Source organism: Corvus hawaiiensis, chromosome 19, assembly GCF_020740725.1.
Source record: "Corvus hawaiiensis isolate bCorHaw1 chromosome 19, bCorHaw1.pri.cur, whole genome shotgun sequence".
Lineage (NCBI taxonomy): Eukaryota > Metazoa > Chordata > Aves > Passeriformes > Corvidae > Corvus > Corvus hawaiiensis.
The window spans coordinates 10,180,405-10,203,359 of NC_063231.1; the positions used below are offsets into that span (position 1 = coordinate 10,180,405).

Here is a 22,955-nt window from a genome sequence, read left to right on the forward strand (position 1 = left end):
GTCCCTTCCAATCCAAACCATTGATTCTCTGATTCTGTGAAAGCCCAGTGGCCAACACAGCCAGGACCAGCACACGGAGAGCCAGTGCTGAGAACAACCCACTGCAGGAAGCACAGCAAGCGTGATGCTGGGTAGAGTACTGAGGTGGGTGAAGAGGCCTAACTCCTGTCTGGGCCAGGAAAAGGGAAAAGGTGGCACCAGTGTGGTACAGCCTGCCTGGGGAAGTGACGGGAGGAACCTGGGCATGTGCTCACCACCCCCACATCCTGAGCAATGACAGTCACCACTGGAACCACGCAGCCAAAGTGCTCCGAGTTCCTGCCACGGGAAACCCTCAACCTACTGCACTCAGCCCCTTTCCCCTACTGGGTATTTGTCCCTGGCTGCCAATTCTTTAACCATTGCTTTTCTTCCTAGGAAAGACATCCCCATGGTGCACCCTCGTGAGACAGTAATGGGGATTTCATTAGATTAAATAACTCCAATGAACCCCAGAGACCAACAGCACTTTAAACACGGAGCTCGCAGTTAGAATTACTGTTATTTAACATTGATTAGATTACAGGGTAAATCCAATTTTTCCCTAACCGTATGATGGCCATGATTTGCCTGGTGGGAGATGTTACGGACGGCATTCCTGGAAATCTCTGCTGAGGGAAGGGCCCATGGCTGAGTCAGCGATGTCAGGGTGACCCATGGGCTTGTGCCTGAAAGTCCTTCTGCAGAGAGTGTGAAGGGCTCGGGGGATGTCCCCACTGTCCCTGCCCTCACTTTGCTCCAAAGCTGGGGGCGCAGGTAGATCTGTATCTGCCATGTTGGCTTAAACTCCCCTCCAGCAGGAAAATCACCAGGAAATAACTGGGCCTCTCTGACCCACGGGTCTGGGTCCAGACTCCTCCAGCCACTCACCCCCACATGTCCCCAGGGGGTGATGGCCAAGAAAACCCTGCAAGCAGCCAGGGTTGAGCACAGCTCTGCAGGTTGCCCCACCTTGGGCTCCTTCACCTCGGTGTGGGCTCACACCAGCTGCTCTATTTGACCAACAAAACCAAATGCTGCTTTCAGGGCTTAAAATCCAGAGTCACTCATAATTTTAAGACAGATTTACTCCAGAGGAAACACATCCACATTCTTTCTTTGCAGTCACCACCCCTGATGTCTTTCCCATCTACCTTCTCAGGGCTATAACATGACTGAGCCCAGGCAGCTTCCGAGTGAGAGCAAGGCTGGGACATTGCTGAGAAAGCAGCAGCAGCACATGCTGGGGAGATGATTATATTGTCCCAAAATAAATAATATTTTGGAATTCCAGTGCTGTGATAGCATATTTCTCATACACCAAAGTATCTAGAGGTTTTGCATTTGGCTTGGGAGCAGTGGTGGGTCCTGAAGGAGAAATCAAGCCCACAGCTCCTCCTGCCGCAAGAAACTGTGGGCAATGCTGGTGCCCAGCTCCAGTGAGATGCTGCACTGCCACACGGTCCAGAAGAGGCAGGAGGTAATGAGGAAGCACCAAATTCCTCCTTCCACCTCCTTTTTGGGGCAGCCTGCAAGGGAGGGCAACAAATGCTGGGTGTTCCTCTCTTAAAGCCCCCAATAAAATAGCAGAAAGCTATTTACTCCCTAAAACCCCCCTGAACAGCCTGACAGCAGAGATGGGAGCACCAAGAGCAGGGACACACCCCAGCATCAGCTGTGACCCAGTGGTTTGCTGTAACTCGGCCAAACAAACTCGAGCACAATTGGGAAGCCTCTAGCAGATGAAGCTGCAAACTGCATGGCGCAGCCCCCTCCAAAGGCGCAGCTCAGCTCATCCTGCTGACCCCGCCACACGGTGCTGTGGGGACAGCGGGTCCCCAGGATGTGACAGGGGGCCACGGCCCCCTGTGTGGTCAGGGCAGAGCTCAACCTGTCCAACACCAAACAAAGCAGCTCCGGCGCTGGGGCCAGGCTGTGCCGCCCAGGGCTGACCCCGACCCGGGGCACTGACAGTGGTCAAACTCAATTAACGGCTGTGTGCGGCATCTGGGTCAGGCTGGGGAGTCCTTCCCCTGCCTCGGCCTCTCGAACTGCTTGCATGTCCCACTGAATTCTTCCAGAGGCCGTTCCAGAGGATCTGCCAGTGTGGGGAGGGCGGGTGGCAGGGCCAGGAGCAGGCAGAGCAGCATCGCGACTTGTGACAAAGGCAGCTCTGGGGCTGAGCTCTGGGGGCCTGTGCTGGGCTGATCAGGGATCACACCCTGGGCATGCAGAAACAAGACTTCAACCCGATGTGACTCCCACGTCCAAGCCTCTGGGCACCTTCTGCATCAGAGCAAATACAAGCCGGGGAGGGCAATGCTGGAGGGACAGATCATGGTGCTCACTGGCTGCAGCAAACCCAGTCCCAGCTCTCCCAGCTGCACCTTTAGCAACCAGCTCAGTGTTTTGTGAGTTCATCAGGCCCTTGCTCACCACCAGCCAGCTGCGTGTGTCCCAAAGCCTCCTCAGCTGCCCTGGACATGACACAGAACATGCTGTCCAGGTCATGGCAATGCCCATGCTGTGCCCTGGACCTCTTTCTCTGCAGGTGCCCAACAAAATCCCATCTCTCGTCCTAAGGAGGGTCCAGCTGAGCAGCAGGACAAGGAACATTTGGTGTTTTGTGGGACACACATTGACTCTCAGCCATTCACAGCCACCCATGCAGTGTTTCGGGGCTTTTTTGTGCTTGCTCAGAAACCTCTGGCAGCCCTTAAATCCAGGCAGGTTTGCACGGGGCAGAGGAGTTGGGCTAATGACCTCCAGGCAGCACAAGAGCTGACAGGGAGCAGGGGTTTGATGGTCATTTCTACCCAAATTACCCAGACCATGGTGCAAAGTGCACTACGAACCATCAGCCACGTGGTGTCAACTGGAAAATTCATCCCTGTACACCAGCTGAAGTTTTAACCAAATAACACCAACCAAAGCTCCCCCCAGTAACAGTTATGGGAAGATGAGCCTCCCTGGATCACCCCGTGGCAATCCACAAGCCAATCCCTGTGCCAGCAGCAGGAGCACACCCTTGGGTCCCTCCCCTCAGCTGGACTTTGCTTCTGGTCCATCACACTGAGCAGCTCCTGATGCATTTTTCTTTGCCAAGCACTTCCAGAGCCCTATTTAGACTCTTTAGCTAAAAACCTCCTGTGGCAGCCAGTTTCACAACTTAATCTCACACTGTATGAGAAATACATATTCTAATTCTAATTCTGCTTCTTTCCAACCTGTTGCTGATAGCACAGATGGAGACATGAGAGGGGTAGGAGGGACAGCTGCTGCCTTTGTAACCACCCCATGAAATCTCCTCCCAGAGGCTTCTGGACCCATGGAATGAACATGCAGAAGAAGCCAGGGGTCCCCAAGCCCTGCACAGGAGGTGGCTGTGCCAGCTGTAAACCCCAAACCACGCTCCTCTGGCCCAGCTCTGCATGTCACTGCCTGTGCTCTGCTTGCTGCAGGCAATGAGATTTGCCTTTTGTGTTTTTATCCTCCTTCAGAGGTGATGAAGGCAGTAACAACCTTTGCCACACAAGTACAAGAATGCTGAACACCAAGCAAACATTTATGGGCAAATATTCGTACTCACACAGCAGAGTTCAGCAGTGCAAGAGGACGGGATTATTGCACAGCGTTCACTTTACGCCTTGCTGGGACACGCAGCTTTTGCATGGAAAAAACCCAAACTGCCTTTCAGAACAACCACTTGGCAGCAATCAAAAGCCAAGCACCCCAAACCCTGTGGTGGGGCTCTGCCAGCAGTGTGGTGCCCAGCAGCAGGTCCATGGACAGGGAACAAAGACCACCAGAGCCAATCAAAACGGTGGAGTTCATTTTTAGGGGCAGAGATCAGAAGTACCTGAGATGGAAGTTAGACCAGACGTGGGGATTAGCACCCTCAACCCTTGTGAGAGGAGTCAGGGGAACTTTTCCTGACCTTCAGCACAAGCAACAGGTTGAGGAGCAAGCCAGAGGATGTGGCTGGTGCCAGGGGAAGCTCAGCACACATTGGACACCCACGGTCGATGCTTGTACCATCCAAGCTCCCTCCTCACCACAGTTAGGGGAGATCAACACTAGCTGAACACATGCCAAGAGGTCCCATGTGCTCAGTCTTATTTTGCCAGAGGCTCTGGGTGCTTTTCTGCCTCTTTTCCCCATCAGTAGAGTGGAGCATCCTCCATCCCACCAATGCTAACCCAGGGATCAGCTGCCAGACACAGGGGGTGGGATGAGCTGCGCCGTGGCTTTGCCAACATTTTCTACCAGCAAGGCTTTGGGCAGTGAGGAACACCTCAGATGAGGCCACTGACCCAGTGCCTGTGTCTCACAGAAGGGAGATCTCCCTCCCTTGTGTCTCTGGCACATCACCCAGGCTCCTCCCGCCACCACCAGTTCTACCAATGCAAATCACAGCACGTTGATGGCACAATACTAATTGCACCCACTAATTGCTTCCCCCATCCAGGCCTGGGGACCTTGTCGTGGGCACAGGTCCCCCAGGAGCAGGGGAAAGCTGTGTCTTGATGCACCTGAAGACCCAGACACCTCCCAACATCTTCTTATTGAGGCTTAAAACAAAACTTGGCAAGGCACAACCTGGAGTCCAGCAATGCTGGAAACCAAAGAGATTTAAGGAGCAGGTTTCCGACTGAGGCAACAACGCTGGAGCCAAAGTCCAGCTGCAAAATGGGAAAAGCAGCAAATCCAGCTGGCAAGCTACAGGGGCTTGAAGCACATCAGCACTGTGGGGTCACTGATGTGCAGGGCGTTTTGGGTGTCTCAGCTGAGCCAGGCACCTCCTTGGCACAACATCTCCAGCCTTTCACTTGCCAACTCTTTGCTGGAGGAGCCAGGACACAGAGCACCACCCAGGTGGGAAATCCAGATGTTTCCCCACTTCTTCTACTGAGCCAATGCTTGGGATTTCTCCCCAGAATCAGGCTTCCCAAGCAGTCCCGTTCAGACAGTGCAGAAGTGTTTAAATAATGTCAAAAGGTGCTCTGTGTTACAAAACAAGACCATGAAGGCAGAAGTGAAATGACAGAATGCAACACTGAGAGCCGAAAGCTGCAGATGTGAGCACACAGAGCCACTCATGGAAAAACACAGAAGGCAAAACTATTGATCTGGTGATTTTCCATAAAAGGCTTCCCCAGAGAGCATGGTTTATGGGGGAGAGCCCTCTTCCAACGGGCAATGGCAGAACAAATCAGCCTGGTTTCTAGGAATTTTTAGCAAAAAAAAAAAGACCCCACTAGAGAGAAAAATAAATAATTAAGTAAATAAACAGTCAGCTTCCCATCGTGATGTTGCACTTGAACCTGAACATCTCTCCCCAGGGGACGATGTGGGAGGCGTGGTTGTGGAAAGAAATCCAACTGTTAATGTCCCAGCTTGCAGCCACCAGCTGCGCTCAGCAACTGGAGTCAAGGGGTAGAGTTGGGAGCCAGGCAGGATCCCATCCCGCTGAAGCTGCTGTGCTGGCATCCATGAACTGCAGGGGTTGGTGCAGGAAAGGTGCCCAGATGCCTGGAATCGCCCCAGTGGGATTTTCTTACACGATGCTTGGGCACAGCTGCTCGGCCATGGGGAAAACAACCACACGAGGCTTCCAAAGCTCCCCTGGGGCAGCAATGAGAAGTTTCTCCTCTCTCTCCCACCAGAGACATACCCAGCAGCCTGGGGGAGTTTGAGCAGGGAACTTCATATCTCTGCACCAGATGGTGTTGCAACAGAAAGAGCACATAACGCATCTCCTCACTTCCAGGAAGCAAGAGGGATGGTCTTGCCACGCACAGAGGGAACCAGCGATTTCTTTCACTGAAAAATTTCCTCCTGCAGAATCACATTATTCAATGGAAGAAATGCCAGGAATAATTCACTTCCTCGAGCAAGTGTATTTATACTCTCACTGCGGGCACCATCCTGCTCACGTAGCTCCTGGCACAGGGCTCAGGTGGGCGCGGTTTGGAGCTGAACATGTTTAACTCCAAACCACGAAAAAGTGAATTTCCCCAGGAGGTGGGTTATGCAGGAGAAAGGCAGAAACACCAGCCACTGTCACGGTCCCTGGCATGGCCCCAGACCTTGCATGGACACCCCCACTGCCCCACTTGGGGCTCTGTAACAGGGTAAGACCCGGGTATCCAACCCCAGCAACACAAATTTAACTGCAGCCTAATTCACTTCCCTCCCGTAATACCTGCATGTAATGAGAATTTGCAAAGATTTATGGCCACAACACCCGCCCCTGCTGCCCCTCGCCAGCATCTGCTGTTTCCCTGTGAAAGCGGTTTGGGTTACCTCCGAATTCTCCAGGGGACAAAAGGCATAATTAGCAGCTCAGGAGTTTCAATGCCTGCGTCACAGAGGGGGCTCACGGGGGGGTTATTCTCAGCTTTTCTGATCACCGGTTCTTTGCTCTGAACTCTTTGGAGATGCACCAGCTCCCTTCCCCCTCCCCAGACCTAACTGCTCCTATTATAAACTTCAAAAGGTCAGGGTGAAATCCAAGCTGGGCTGTGGGAAAGACATCCTGGTGGTGATGGTGTGGCCAGAGCACGGCCCTGGACCCCAGACTCGATATAATGACTCCCAGGAGTCCCCACAAGGGCAGCAGAGCCACGGCAGCAGGACAGGCTACGTGCAGAGATGGAGACTCACAAAATCCAACCCTAGCGGTTAAAACAGGTGAATCTGCTGCTTCTCTAAAAGTTTGTCCCAGTTTTTGCCATACATGAGCTCTCACCCCAGCCAGCTGGAGCTTTGAGCTGCTCTCCACGAGAGCCGGCTCCGAGAATTTTACTGACAACATCTTGGACAGCCAAGGCTGTATTTTCACAATTGCTCAGCACCAGCAGACAGGGCCAGGAGAGCTCTACTTCCAAACATCTCGGGCCGAGGCAGAGCCACAAGGTGGGTGAGAAAGGTGCTGTTCTCTCCAGGATCAGGGTGTGAAGCAGTACTGAAGAGGAGGATGGGTCTACAGACTTCTGAACCTCCCCAGTTTATCCCTGTGCAGACCACAGCATCTGGAAAGAAGAGTCCAATAAAACCTTAAGTATTTATTTTGATGCTTTCTGATAGGAATGTGGTTGACTTCTCCTAATACACCAGCTCAGGAGCTCACTCCAACATCAGGAGCAGATACAAACCCCGGGTATGAACTTGTCCATTAACAGAAAACAGAAGGGATGCGTAGAGATACAAAATGCTTGAAAGAACCATCAAAAAAATAATAACAACCCTATTTAAGGAGTAAGAGGGGAAAGAGCCCAGCCCCAGGTCTCTGCAGGGAGATGTTGCCATCCCTGGACAGTCCATCCAGGTGCAGGAGGACAGCCAGTCAAAGCTGTGTCAAGGCTACAGCTGTTCTGCCAGCAGCTCTGGTGGGGTTCACCTGCTTTGGGTGTTATTCAACCCACAGCACAGCCCATCAGAGCCCATATAACTCCTCGTGTCTGTGTTGGAGAGAGGCGTCACATCATAGCCCTGCTGGTTCCATCCCTGCAGCACAGGGCAGTCACTTCCCTTCCCCTTTACACACGGTCAAACTGAGGCACACCAGGACATCGCCCCAGCAGCCGGGTGCCAACTCCCAGACTGCTTCAGATCTCTACTGAATTTCCTTGGAGTATCCACGTCCAGATTGCACACAAAGCAACAACACACGTGAGCACCAGAACCAGTTACTGTCTTATACAGACTCAATGACTCCAGCCCTGATTTCTCCAGCATTTCCAGCTCCTTTTCTCCCTTGTTTTTTCCCAGCAAAGAAGGGTCCCCTCAGCCACCCACGGACCCACCTCATCCTCCATCTCCAGGGACTCCTTGCCAGGAGACCCATGCTGCCCAACCAACACACACACTCTCCACTGTCTGTGCCATCTCCACCTGTTGTTTACAGTGAATTATCTGCACTTTGGGGCCAAGACCACCTTTTGTTCCCTTTCTATACAGTACCTGGCCCTGTGAGCTCAGTACAGGAGGTGTTTGATTACACAGCTAATAAATAAACAAGGACCTTGATCCTCTTCAGCATGGGGCTGTCCAAGGCTGCAATTTCCAGAGAAACTGCTGCAGGCTGTGCTTGATGATATTAGTAATTCAAATGTGTTTGGGAGATGAGATGTTCCCAGGACAAGGAGAAGGAACTGCTAAACCAGACCTTCCTACATGGAGGCAGGCATGCAGCAGGGAGTGGAAAGCCCAGACTGGTTTAAACTCAATGTCCAGTAACACAAGCCACGTTCTGGGCTGGGCACACCCTGAACACAAAGAGCTGGTGTTCCTCGCAGAAGCAGCAAGGACGGCGCAAGAAAGGTGGGGAGAGGATCACTAAAAGGCAACTACTGCCCAGCAGCTCCCTCACACAGGGGAGTTTGCAACAAGGTCTTTCCTCCTGAAGGCCACCCGGTCCTGCTCCACCTTCTAGAAACTGTATTCACTGCCCTGATGTCCCCCAACATCATCCACAGGCACTCCCACCCTCCCTCCCACACTCATTCACAGAAAACATGGCTGGATTACAATGACCTCAAAGCCCCTACTAGAGGAGCAGCCTGACTCCCCCATCCCCAGCGCTCTGATTACACCCTGATTTGAGGCACAGAGGATGGGACACAGCACGAGGTGGGATGCAGCTGCTCACAGCTGCTGTGAGCATGTCCCCTCCCAACAATCCTCCTTTTCCTCCATCCCAGACCTCTTCAGCAACTGAGATGTTCTCTGTTCCCTTTGACTCAGAAGTATCAGCGGTTGCCTAGATGACAAAGAAGCAAGGAAAAAAAAAGCCTTGGATAAAAATCCCAAGAGGACATTAATTAGGAGTCAGAACTCCCCAGCTCTGGAAGCATCGAGGAGGAGGGATACTTAAACTCCCAACCTGACGGAGTAACTTTGAATTATCTTTCATCTTCCCCTGGATCAGATGTAATCTAATGACATTAACTCGGCTTCACTCTAGTGAAAGTGGCACTGGAGCTGCAGAGGCAGAGAGATTAAAACATATGAAATAAATGTTCCTGGGGTGACTGACAGTATAATGGCATTCCAACAGGCAGCTCAATCAGCGCGAGACTAACAAAGGATCAGAGGGAAAGAGCCAGATTCGCAGTATCACCCGCAAACACAGATATTTTCTTTTAATCCAGGCTTTTTTTTTTACATGACTGGCTCAGCCCCTATTCTTGGGAGTTTTCCCCGGGCTGTACTGGGGTGGGGGATGGCAGTTGAACTCTATTAGAGCCCAAGCTCACCTGCTATTGAACTCTGTTAGCTCAATAGCCTTGTTCAGGGCTGGAGCAGCGATCTCTGAAGTCAATGCCAGCATTGTGGGCTGCCCCCTCCCTCCTTTTGTCCCCACTGGTTGAGGGGACTCAAACCCAAAACAGAAAAAGCTCCTTTCGGCACACAACTCCCCTTGATATTCAACCCACACACGGGCCCACACAGAGGTGTCACACTCACCAAATTAAATCCCACAGATGGTTTTTACAAAGTCAGCTTCTCGGGGGGACAGCTGTCCCTTACCCAGGCACAGCTCAGGCTGTGGGAGGTACACCATTACCCCGTTTGATTTACTGGGTGATGTTTCCATGCACTGGGTGGCACCCCAGCAGGTGACCCACATGTCACCAAGCCCGTGGCACCCCAGCAGGTGAGCCGCATGTCACCAAGCCCGTGCCTCACGAGCCACTGTCTCTACAGGTACCTCTGACTGGCTGCTCTGGGAGCATCATCCCACTGCTGCAGCCACAGCTCAGCCTGTTCCCCCACTCTCTTCTGTTTCCAGGGGGAACCAGGGCTCTCCTCATGCCCAAAACCCCACAGGCACCTGGGCTGGTGCAGCGTCCTTGTGAGAGCCACCTCTGTGACCCAGTGACAACAGCACCAGCTACAAAGGCTGGCTGCCTCTTCAATTTCTGCAACAGCCACCAGCTTTTTGTTCCCTGGGCCAGAGCGCCGGCTGCTTGTGCCGGCTGCTTGTGCCGGCTTCCTGCGGGCGCTGAAAACAAACCCAAGTGTTTATACCTTGTAATGACGCTGTTTAGTCTGACTGCTGGGAAACAGCAGCGCACATGAAACCTAAGCCTCTGATGCCAAAGATAAGGAACCGGGACCTCTGGCAAACATCTGGCCATTTCCCCAGCACTGAACCCTCATCAAAGATTACAAGGAGCCATGGGGAGAGACAGGTAGGTTTTTAAATGAGTATTTGTAAGAGGCTGGTAACTGGTGACCAGCAATGCTGGCACCGCAGCTCTGCCATCGCGCTGGGGCTCCGTGTGTTAGCAAAGATTACTCATACAAGCAACGCCAGCAAGATTAGGTCTCAAAGGAATAATCCCATACAAAGAATTCACTGTACCTCAGCCTCCACAGGGCTAATAAAAAAAAAAAAAAAAGGGGGGAAAAAAAAAAAGAAAGAAACTCAGTACATCAAATACCAGAACAAACAAACTGCAGCAATTAATGGGAGAGCTCATGTGCCAACTGCTAAAACATAATGATTACACAAACAGCACACGGGACAGCATGTCCAATGAATAAGAGCTGCAAGATCAAGACCAAACCTCTGGAAAATTAAATCCCCGACACCCAGGACTGTACTATGCCCTAAATGCCTGTGGCTCCTCCTCTGTCTAGGTCTGCACTCCTCGCTCAGGGACCGCTTCCAGAAGCAGGTCTATCCCACTGCCATCTGCTCCTCAAAGCTTCGAGAGCATCTTTGATAAATGAGCTTTTCTGCATATCCACCATAAATTTCAGTAGATGCCACCCCACAGCCATGTGTTTATTTTTCAAAGTCAAGGCTTGATTAGAGTTCTTGAGGTTTTTCAGATTCATTTTTAACGTTTCCTTTCTGCTACAGGGTCAGCATGTGGAAACTGGATAAGCGCAGACTAAAAATACAATTTTGTAGACAGCTTCAGCCCACACAAAAGGAGATCTTTCTTCTCAGAGAACCCACACTTTGCAGCCTGCAGAAACCCAGCGTGTTTCTGACATTGGCAGACACACAAGGAAGCTCATCCCTTCCACGTGTTGAGACTTTTACATAAACACTCGGACTGTCAGTACTACCCTACTCCACATTTCAATACTGTCACCACAAGCCGAGCCAAAATCCTCTTCTCTCTGCTAATAGCTGGTCTTAACACGAGAGGAAAAAAAGCTCCAGGGGTACCCAAAACCCTCTCCTGTTTGCTCGTTCATTCAAGAAAGCCACAAACACGAGACACACTTCGCAAGACAGCAGTTTCACTCTCACCCTAACCAAGCCCTCCCATAGGAATCTGCCGGAAGGACACTGCTCTACCAACTTTAAAACACACAACAAAAAAGGACCTGAACAACTTCAGTGAGAACCCTCTTGGCTTTAACATTTACTGGCTTGTTCAACAAAACACTAATTCACTGAAAGAACCACCCCGTTTACCTTTTGCTAGTATTTCCTAGGCAAGGTGAGCATGCGGGGTATGCTCCTGGAACCGACATTTTCGCTTAGTTATTACCGGGATGCTGAAATATTTACGTGGGAAATAGGGGCGGGGGGTTTTGTCCACACTGGCTACAGGAAAGTGGCTTCTAGCGGCTGCAGCGCTGGGCTGGGAGCTGCGGGAGGTGACGATCCGATGGGGAGGCAGCCGGGGCTGCGGGGTGGCTCGGCTGAGAGTCAGGGCTCAGCCACAGGTTTTGCAAAGAGCCCCCCACGCCGAGAAAAAGAAAGATTATTGGGGGCCTGTGCTTCTCGTGGCGGGGTTTAGCTCTTCCTCAGCATCCCCGCGCAGTCCTCAGGCCAGTGGGGCACCCACCGCTTCTCCCTTTGTGTGTGTATCACCCACCCCCGGGCTGCGGGAGGGCTGGGGGTGCGCTGGGCAGGGGGAGAGGAGGGTCGGGGAGCCGGGAGGGAGGGGGGATGCGGGGAGAGGAGGGCTGGAGGATTTGGGAGCAGGGACGGGAAGAACGGGTGGAGCGAGGGGGAAAGAGTGCTCGATGAACGGAGGAACGAAGACAGGGGCTGGCGGGGTGGGTGAGAAAAGCATCGGCGGGAGGTTTGGGGAGCGAAGACGGGGCTGCCGGGAGCAGCGGCCAGCGGGGGGCACTGGCGGCTCGGCCACCGCTGCATCCCGGCCCCGGCCGCGTCCCGCCGCCCGTCCCGTACCTGTACCAGGCGAGTCCGCGCTCGTAGTTGCGGTCGAAGAAGTGGGGCTCGGCGCCGACGGCGCGCACGTCGGGGTGCACCCGCAGGAACTCCAGCAGCGCCCGCGTCCCCCCCTTCTTCACGCCGATGATGATGGCCTGCGGCAGCCGCTTGCTGCCCTCGCCCAGCAGCAGAGCCAGGGTGCCGGCCGTGCCCGCCGCGCCGCCCCCGCCGCCCGAGCCGCCGGCCCGGCTCCCGCCGCCCCCGGCCGGCACCTCCGCGCCCGGCGCCGCCTCCTGCCGCCGCCGCCGCTGCTTCAGCCGCTGCAGGAGCCGCTTGCGCCGCGCCGCCGCCGCCTGCCAGGGGGGCAGCTCGGCCGAGCCGCCCAGGAACTCGCCGCCGCCGCCCTCGTCCTCCTCTGATGCGGCGCCGGCGGCGATGATGGGTCCGGGCAGCGTCTGGCAGCGGTCAGCCAGGCAGTAGAAGACGTAGAGGGACATCAGCAGGGAGCAGAGCATCACCAGGAACTTCTTGAAGATGCTGCGGGGCAGCGGCTCGGCGGCGGGGGCGGCCGCCGCGCTCACGGCCATGCTACCCCGAGACGGCGGCCGGGCGCCCTGGCCATGCTCCGCGGCCGCCCCCCGGCGCGGCCCCTCCGCGCTGCGCTCCGCGGTGCCGGGGGGCTGCGCGCTGCCGCATCCCCGGCGCGGGGGCCACGCCGCAGCGGCGCTTCAGGGGGGCATCCCCCGCCGGGGGCAGGGGGGCGGGTTTGGGGGAGCGGGGAGCCGCCCCCGCTGCCGCTCCGGAGTCGGCGGGGAAGCGGTACCGGGGCTCGACGCGGGGCTCCCACGTGCGGAGCCCGCCGCGGAAAACTTCGGCGGAGGCATCGCCGGGCGCGGGGCGGAGCGCTGCCGGCAGCGGGGCCAATGGCGCGGCGGAGGCGGGGGGCAAAGCCGCCCCCGGACCGGCCGGGGCGGGCGGACCCCGCTGGGAAACCGCTGCCGAGCCCCTACGGGGGGAGCGGGAGGGTCCGGGAAGCTGTCCCGGAGGATGCGGGAACGCTCTGGGGGATGTGATGGGGCAGTGCGGGGATGTTCTGAGGGATGTGCCAGGGGATGCGGGAACCCCTCGGGAGGCTGTCCCAGGGGCTACGTGGATGGCCGGGAGGTTGTCCCTGAGGTAGACAGATGCAGGAATGCCCCGGAGGCTGCGCCGGGAGGTGCGGGGGTGCCCCAGAGGTTGTCGCGGAGGGCGCAGGGATGCCCTATCCCGTAGGGCAGGGAGGAGATCTGCGCTAGCTTTTCTCTCGGTGCTGACTGCTCTCCAGCCCCAGTGGGTCACCCCGCTGCCCGGGGACAGCCTCTTTTGGCAGCCGAAATCCGCAGGCCTTTTCCGAGACGCTGGTGTTTGCCTGACCGCGCTGTCCACCTGCCTGTCCGTGCATTCAGATTTTTTGAACTAACCCCACCGGACCTGAGAACAAATTCCTGATACGCCCAATAATCCACCCTTACAGACATACCTTTACATGGAAGAACAGTCCCCCTTAAACTCAGCGAAGCCACTGACAGGGGTGTGAAACACACTCGCGGTATCACAGCTCAGTTACACTGAGCTCTGTACTGAACACAGCACAGAAACACCCCAAATCAGACTTTTCCCCTCTGACTTGCACAAGTTGCCCCTAGGCTGGCTGCAGAATCTGGCCCACAGCTGGTAAGAAATATCTACAAAACACAACACGATATTGCGGTTGGAATTTGCTCTTCTCCTTTGAGAGTACATAAAACGTGGAAATAGCTCACAGCTTCATGCCTCGGCTGCCTGATTCTAAGGGCTTTGTTATTTCATTGCCTGTGGGAATGCCCTTTTAATTTGAAATGTTTGTCATAGATTATAGAATTTTTAAACAAACTTGCACATGAAACACTTGACTTAGATTTTTTTTTTTTCCTTCCGTTTGGTGTGGACCTAGCTGAGGAATTAAACTTCAGCTACTTGGAAATAAAGCTGGTGTATCCACAAATTATGCAATGAAAAGAGGGGAGAAAAATTGCATCGAATTATAACCAGCCATCTGCAGAGCTGGCTGGCTAATAAAAATGTGTTTCCAAATAGTAAACAGACCAAAATTAATAACAAATGCTATTTGCAATGAATTATTCTACTAGATCTTGGTGTGTTTGGTGACTTCAAGACACTGTAGCATTTCAGGTATTTCAGTGCTCCAACAGGTAAGCAGATTTACAAAACTCTGTAAGCAGGTTAGGCCCCCAACACCTCGAAGCAACTGCTTAGATCATTAGGAACCTAAATGCCTTTTTAAATCTGTGCTCTGATCCAGCTCATTGAAGTCAATGAAAAGACTTTGCTGACATCAATGGGCTTTGGGCTGGGCCCTGCAGAAGGGCAAAAGTGGTTTGACTTCTTATTATTCTCATTATGATACCTTTTTCCTAGACACTTAGAACAGTGCTACACTTTCTGTTTGAAAAAAGAATGGTTGTTTCAAATGGAGAAAAACAGAAAAGAGAAGTGAAATCGGTGTGAAAGAGCATAGGGTGTGTATCTGCTGGGATTGCATTGCAAGACTTATGTTTGCAGCATTTTTCCTGGAAATACTGGTGTGAATCTCAACTTTCCTTTAAGGAGTCACTAGCTGACTAGGGAAAATATGGCCAGAGCCTATATAAAAAGTTTTGGTGTCTAGAAAGCAATAAGCTAAATATATCTATATTTAAAAGAGCCCTACAATATTTAAGGCAAACTTGTGATTTTTTTACAGCCCCTGACTCATGGTTTCTGCCTCCTGGGGCTGAAGGCACCACTAGTTCTGCAGCCAGGAACAGCTCTCCAAGAAGGAAGGTGTCTTAATTCTTTAGAAAGGGCAATACAGGGAAATAGTGTATAGTTTCACCCATACTGCTGTGGACTCTGTTAGTACAGCTGCAAATCTGAGATTCTTTATTAGCAGCAGACTGGTTTGGGCCTTATTTATGGATGAGTTTTTCTTGCTACAGAGACCATTTGATGAACGCTGTACCATAAAGCCAGTAAAATTATGTTGCTGACATCATGACATCAAGTGCTGAGAACTTGCACGTCTTATCTATTTTAGCCCTGCTGCAAAAATAACCCTTCTCAGGGATAACTTAAGGGTTTTTTAATGACTGAGAACTTGGAGCAAAAGTTGCTTTTCATTTTACTCAGCCTCTTGCACAACTGACTTAACATTTTCAGTGCGGCCTCTTTCTTTTCCCCTTAAATTTCTGTCTGCCCATCTCAGAGCCTTTCATTACACCCATCACAGACTCAGCATGCCTCTCCCAAAGCCTGGCAGCAGCAGGGGTGCTTGGATCCCTGGGGGTCCAGGGCAGCTCTGCATGCCATGGTGGGCCCATGGGCATTTGGTCACTGTCCCCAGAGTGCTGGCAGGCTGGAGGGGAGTGTGGCCACCTCAGCGTGCACCATGGCCGTGACTCACAGTTCCCTGGCACCAATCCTTCTGCTGGTGTGGGCTCAGCCCTGGGATGGTCCCGGCAGGCTTTGCTCTGTGGTCCTGTTTGCACTTGCTCCTTACCTTGCTCTGCTGTTCCTTTCTCCTTTTATCTATGTACAGTTTTATTGCTTGCTCCACCCCTGCCTCCACCCCAGGGATCTTCCACTGCTTGAGTCATTTTGGGTGCTGCTGTTGAGGGCGAGTGGGGTTCGTCTCCCAGCATGGCTGGTGCCAAAATCCTCCTTGCAGCAGCAGCAGCAGCAGCAGCAAGGTTTCCTACTCCAAACGGGCTGATTTGGGATGCCTTTCAAGGGGGGGCACTGAAGAAACAGACCTGCTTACCAAAAGAGCCCTTTGGCACGTGAGTCTGCAGAGCCTTAAACTGAGCAACCGAAATCTGCTGTCCCCTTGGCAAACTAGAGCTGAAGGCTTGGCTTTCACCATCTGATGTTTTCAGGTGCTTTTCTTACAGCTGGGAAAGGGGAAGGCTTCCACCCTGGATGCTTTGTGCACGCACAGCCCGTGCTGGCCCCACTGGGATGGCTGTATGTTTTCCGCTTTCCCAGTGACCCATAGCGCAGATGGGATCAGGGGTTAAACTGGGAGTATGGTGGAAAAGGGATCGGGAGCCCGAGGCTAGTGCAACTTAACGAGTGATTATAAGGTCTGAAGGGAAAGGGAACCCCTGCCTGTCAGGAAGCTGCCGCTGAAGAAAACATCCCATTGTACTGGGGAGATGGAGTATGGGACAGAGGAGAGTGAAACAGATTGATAACCAAGGGGTGATGTGACCCCACATAGGCTCCTACAACAAAAGCCCCTTCATCTAAAATGAATAGGAACAATGGCTAATGGGGACAGGCCAGCAGTGGCCAAGGATCTGAGAGCCAGAGGAGAGGGAGGAGGCAATGACGGGTCCTGTTCTACCCAAATCCTCTATTGATCTCAATAATCTCCTGGGCTTTCCGCCCCTTGAAATCAGACAGAAAGTTCAAGGACTTTTTGCCTTTCGATTGTAGGAACACGCACTGTTCTTGAGAGCTGCTGAGGTGTGCTGGGACAGGATGATGGGGAGTGCCCCAGAGCAGGCTGAGATGCCAGGGGTGAGCCGCTGCTGTGTCCTGCAATGTCCCCAGCCCTGGGCTGGCAGTGGTGGCAGGAGCACCACTGCTGCTGCCCTCATCCCAGCTGGCTCCCAGGGGGATTCCAAATCCACTGAGCTTTCCGGGGCAGAGTCTGTGTGGATGCCCAGAGCCTGGCAGAGTCAAATGCTGTCAAATTATTAAAAAAGGAATGGTGGTCTTTCTATCAGGGGGCCAGCAGGGCCTCCTTAGGCACAGCATGAGCTGAGGGTGTTCAGAGCAGCAGCAGAGCCATGAGGGCACTGGGAACAGGAGTTGCATTCCCATGGAGCATCAGCACAGCGTCCAAGCAGATGGGACAGGTGATGGAGAGGTGTTGGAGACCTGATCAGCATCTCCAGTTCTGGTAGTTTTGTTGAAAAGGTATCTTGAAATATTGAGCCAGAGACACTAAAAACATAGGGATGGGATTTTGCTTTGGTTTTTAGTACCTTTTTTTTTCTTTTGGAAGGACAGAAGTATCCACAGGAAATACCATGAAGACCAGGAAAAAAAAATTAAAAAACGTTTTGAGAGACTATTTTCACTCTGTACTCTCTTAACTCTGGCAAAACGAGTTGGTCTGTTGCATCATTTGCAATGCCTGTGCCCAAAAGCAAGCAGCCCTGTGAGCAGGAAGAGGGTGAAATCTGAGTCCTGCTTTGGCTGGGGCTGGAGGGCACATATCTCTGCACCTGATGCCTGGCCATGGCCCTCAGTGCATGTACCTAGTTTGTGATACCTCCTGCCCAGCTGGGATTAGGCCAACTTGATTAGAGAGCTGGCACGGGACATGAGGACATCTGGGAGGCCTCAGATCAGGAGCATGAATTAATAAGAGCCAGTAAGAGGAGGAGACTGAACTGGACTCAGAGCCCTGACGGGAGCTCAGCGCTGCCAGCCACGGTGCCCAGCTGCTGTGGGCAGGTCCTGACCTGGGGACCTGCCCTTCCCAAAGTGGCCATCCCACTCAGGGGGATGCCTCTGCCGTGCAGGGGGGCAGAGCCTGCTGTCGGCTCGTTGGTGGCTCAGCCTCCCATGCAAGCAGCTGCAGCAGTGCTTCCCTAAGGCTGGAGTGGGCTACGGCCCCCTGGGGCCAGCAGGGTCGTGCTGCTCCCCTCTTGACTGAAGCCACAGCTCCCAGCTGTGGTTTTGGTGGCCCATCACTGCTTCAGGCTGCTGTGATGGCAGAGTCAGGCAGAGCAGCCTTGGTGCTTGGCTGTGATACTCCGCTGGTGCCTGCTCAGCCCAGCTCCTTCTGCAGCCCACCAAGTGACCAGGGACCTCGCCAGCACAGCCAGCCCACCCCTGATGCCCAGCCAGAGGCAGGTCCAGAGGAGGGACAGTCCATGGACCTCAGCCACTACGTGGCACTTAGCACAGCCAGTGACCTCAGGGGACTGGCACCACGTCTGCGAGGTGCCTCGGCCCAGCTGGAACACACAAGTTAGTTGGGTCAACATATCCCACAGGCAAGCACTCACCCATCCTGTCCACACTCACCCGTCCTGTCCACACCAGGGAGGCTTTCTACACCCTGAATGTCCCCCTGTGCACCCCAAGAGCAGGTAAAGAACTCCTGTACTCCAGGCAGGCTGGATTTGTGGGGCCATGGTGGGAGTTGCTTGGCTGCAAAGGGCTGTGAACCTGAGAGCAGCTGCACAGGGAGGTCTGGTGATACATTGAGGGGTCTGTGTGCTGCCCTGAGGGGACTGAGAACTACACTGAGAGGTCAAGGAGCTACACTGTGTGGTCTGGGTGCTGAGCCCAGCTCTCATCTTGGCTTTTCCCAGATGGGAAAAGGCATCACGTCACCCTGCGCTGGCTGGAATGACATCCACCCCTCCCCGGGCACCAGGGGGCTGTGGAAAACAATGGATTGCCAGCTGGAGAGCCAGGAGAGGCAGCAGGGATGGGGATGGATGCTCCATGCTCAGCACAAAGCCTCACATCTCAAACAACCTGTTACACCCCAGCGCTTCTGCATCGGCAGCTCTCATCCATGGAAAACCCACTCCTGGAATAACCTAGCATCGGGCACATCCTGAAATGGTCTGTGCAGCCACATCCATGCCTACAGGGTGCAGTGCTGGGGGTGCTCTCTGGACACCCCAAGCAGTGGCTTTGTTGTGGGGCCGGCAGCCCGGGGTGTTCCCAACACCCTCCCCGGTGTTCCCAACAGCGCTCAGCCACTGCAGGCAAATATTTACAAGGGCTCTCCAAGGGAAACCTATAAACTGCTCCCTGGTATAGCTTCCTGAGGATCACTCCAGACAGCTATATTAGCTGGAACATGAAGTAGTTACATTCCTGCTGCTCTTCCAGTGCTTTTGAAACAGATACTTGTCTCTTTTATTAGCTTTGTTTGTGTCTCGCTTTATTTGTGCACTGCGTGCTTCCTTGTGCTGGGTTTGATACAGTTGTGAGTGGCTATGGGTTGGAACAACAATAAATACCTTCCAGGCCTTTTGTGCTTTTTAATATTATTGTCCATTAAAAAAAAAAAAAAGAGGAAAAAAGAAAAAAAAAAGCCAAGTCAGGCAATGAAAACAATACAGGGAAAATTAAACCCTAAATCTGCATTTATGGTTCTACATTAAACACACAGGGAAGGCTGGCTACTAACTGTTGATAAAATATCTTGGTTCTGCTAAAAATGCGCTTTTGGGGAAAGTGGTGTGTTTTGTGCAGTGGGGTTGGCTTTGATGAAGATACACACTTGGTAAGGTTTCCCTGGTCCAGGATGGACATTCCAGTTGGAGAAAATGACCCCAAAGAACCGGACTGGGGAAAAAGTGTACCCTACATGGGGGTGAGAGTTGATCACTTCCAGCTTCACTTTGGTGCTCCACAGAATGCCTTGTCTCTCTCAAGCTGCTCAACCGAGCAGCTCTGAAGCTAAGGGCAGTCTTTTAATGGACTTAATTGGGTATCAGGCAATGCTTGGAGAGCGCTGAGGGCTGAATCAGTCTTCCAAAAGGCTGGAAAAAACAGCCAGAGACCCACCAATGAGGGCCTGGGTGTAAAACCCGTGGGTTCCTCCCTTCACAGCAGGCTTTAGGGATAATTTGCCCTTTGTACAGCAAAGGTACACATGGAGGTTGAATGTGAAGGCACTGACTTGATCCTCATGCCTTGCTCTTTTCATGCAATGCCTTTGGAATACCACACTCCCTTCAGGAAGGACGAAACCACAGCTGGAAACAACTGGCCCAGCAACAGGACCTGAGCCCGGAGCCCCACAGTGCTCCTGGGGTGTTTGTAACACCCCGAAAACACCAAGCCCTGTGGTGTAAGCACGGAGAGAGAGGGGCAGTGATGCACCCCCAGCACACCAGCAGCAGAGCCGGCAAATCCCTGGGTGCCCCCTCTTTGGAGACCCTGCACTGCTGCTCCCCCTGTTCCACCCCGGCTGAGCTGGTGACAGCTCTGCTTATGGGCTTTGCTGGGCTGAAGAGAGCACTTTAAAAGGAAGCAAAGCAGTAACACAGCATTCGTTCTTGCTGGAAGGGGGAACAAGTGATGCACATTCCTGCCTTGTATGGGAAATTCGGCCTGCTTGCATCACCCTGAGAGTTTGGGCTGAATGCTGTGTTCTTAGTGATGCCATGAAGATTTCTGCCTTTTCTTTTATACCCCTGTTGTACCTTTTTTGCAACTTCTGTATTCCTAGTGCTTTTTGCCTACATTCTTGGACTTGTTTGTCAAGCTGAGAGACTCAACATTTTAGAAGCTTCGTAGCCAGGGATCAGTGTGCCCCAGACCCCAAGGTCCTCTCCAGAACATATTCTGTAAACTGAGATAGAACCATCCAGGGGAAGGTTCCTTGGGGAGGGGGGCTCACTTGAGCCTCTCATTGGGGAATCTTTGATAGATCTGCTAATTAGTAAAGCCTATAATGTTATACCCAATGTTGGGGGGAGGTGGACAGAGATAGACTCGGCGGGTGCATCTCGATGCATATGACCTGGACGTGTGCACCTAAGGATCCTTAAAAATAAACACCAAGGTAAAATCCCTTTTCCCCTTCTAACCGTGTATGACTCTTGATTTTAAGACCAGGAAAAGGCATCATTAGCACCCCACCCTCAGACAGCTCCTGGGAGACACTGCTAAAAGCCACTGCCAGCCCCGAGATGGTCGGGCTTCAGCAGAGGGTGAAGTCATGCCTGGAGCACTCACTGAGGCTCCCTGAGGATGGCTGAGCAGTGGCAAGGGCCAGGCTAAACGCACCTGAAGAACCCCGAGGAAGGGCAAACTGCCCTGCTGTGTGTTTGGCAGTGTGTCCACATCCCTCTGCTGGGGATTCACTCCCAGCCCACTGCCCCACTAGGATGGGGTCTGGAGACCAGCAGAGTAAGGTGCAGCTCGTGACCCTGAGAGGCAGCTCCAGTAAGTGTCCCAGGTGCTGGAGGCAGTCCCAGCACTGAGCATTTGTCAGCTTGGGCACACAGCATCCCGGCGTCAATTTAGGCCTAATTTGCATGTTCAGCACGGCGCCGAGTGTGTAATTACTGAGCTGCACAAGCAGTCGTCAGCTCGGCTGTTTCCAAACATGATTTTTAGTGCTTCACGGAACACAAGCAGACACTTTTCCTCCACGCAGCTGCCTGTGGGGTTTGGCCAAGGGAAGCAGTGGGGTTGGGGGGAGCTTGGACAGGTCCTCCCAACCAGCCTTAGCTGGACATACCCAGGGAGATGTGGCCACCTCCTCCTCAGGGAGGAGGGATGAGAGGAGGACAGGTTAGTTCAGACCTGTTGTTATCCAGTGGGGTCTCTTCAGAGGACACAGCCTTAAGCTGTGCCAGGGGAAGTTTAGGTCAGACATCAGGAAAAAATTCTTCGCTGAAAGAGTGATTGGGCACTGGGATGGGCTGCCCAGGGAGGTGGAGGAGTCACCATCCCTGGAGGTGTTTAGGAAAAGCCTGGATGCGGCACTCAGTGCCGTGGTTTGGTTGATGAGGTGGTGTTGGGTCATAGGTTGGACTTGATGATCTCAAAGGTCTTTTCCAACCTGGTTCATTCTGTGGTTCTGTAATTCTGTTATTCAGGGGCTTGGCATCTGCCATGCACTAATTAGATGTGCCCTCTTTGCCGCACTCCCAGTCATCAGGCTTCTCCTTCCCACTCTCTCTATTCCCTTCCTGGCCTCCACATTTACCCAGGAGCCCTTTTCTCCCTCTTGGGAGCTGTCAGAAGCACCTGCAGGAGTGCAGTGGGAGGGCTCAGGCACTCCTGAATGTGGAAAAACCTCAGCTTTGAGGTTCCCCTTCACTGCATGAGCTTGTGTCGCAGCTCAGAGGTATCCACATGGATACAGAAGGGAAAAGGGAAGCTCAGGATCCCATCTGTGTGCGTGCCAAGGGATGCTCCTGTCTGTGTGTAAATATTTGTGTTCCAGTGCCTTCAGGAGCACAGGCAGGGGTGTGGGTGTGCATTTGGTTGTGGGGGACACCTACACAGTTGCACTGTGTGAGCTCTGAGCATCTGCCTGTCAGGCATGTTCTCACTGAGGGCTCTGTTTCTTCAGGGGTTTCTCTGCATGGATGTTCCCAGAAAAAGGGCCCCACACCCATTTAAGGTGTGTACCTATATCTGAATGTGACTACAGCTCCAGAGCCATGATGAAGAACGTCTCGGAGAAGCTGGAGCACCATCACACACTGTGTCACTCTGGGATTTTTTCTCCTACCAGCCTGGTTTCCCCATCCCGTGCACTGAACAATGGGGTGGAGAGAGAGGTGATGGGCACCCCGTGCCATCAGGTCAGCCAGGGCATGGGCTGTGCTTTCCACTTGCCTGTTTCTTTGCTTCGATGGATTTTACTTCTTTCTGACTGCTAATATCAACAAAACCTGCCAGGGCACCTCATCACCGTTGCTCCCCAAGAGCAGACACGACATACTTGGAGCATGCAGTCAGCTTTTCCAGCCAGTCCACACGGCCGGCGTAAACTGTCTAAGCACCATCAAAAACCACTTTATAAACTGAGGACGGGAAGAGGATGATTGATGGCTCCACACTGGACATGACACAGCTTCTACACTTCCCCGTATTTATAATATTTGTGTATTGCCCCTACCTCAAAGCCTGACAGGCCTGGTCCAATTCACTTAGAGATAGGAATTTGGCACAGCCTGACATAAACTCCATCACTTTGGGCCACCAA

At 53.2% G+C, this 22,955-nt stretch overlaps 1 protein-coding gene across 1 annotated transcript in view; it reads right to left on the minus strand.

Annotated features, from left to right (window-relative positions):
* LOC125335922 (heparan sulfate glucosamine 3-O-sulfotransferase 3A1-like) overlaps nt 1-12,777 on the minus strand; it is a 32,150-nt gene extending 19,373 nt beyond the window's left edge. Inside the window, exon 1 of the mRNA XM_048323941.1 lies at nt 12,188-12,777. Within this exon, the coding sequence (XP_048179898.1) occupies nt 12,188-12,756 (569 nt within the window). The 5' untranslated portion in view covers nt 12,757-12,777. The remainder of the gene's footprint in view (nt 1-12,187) is intronic.
* Between the last annotated feature and the right edge of the window lie 10,178 nt (nt 12,778-22,955).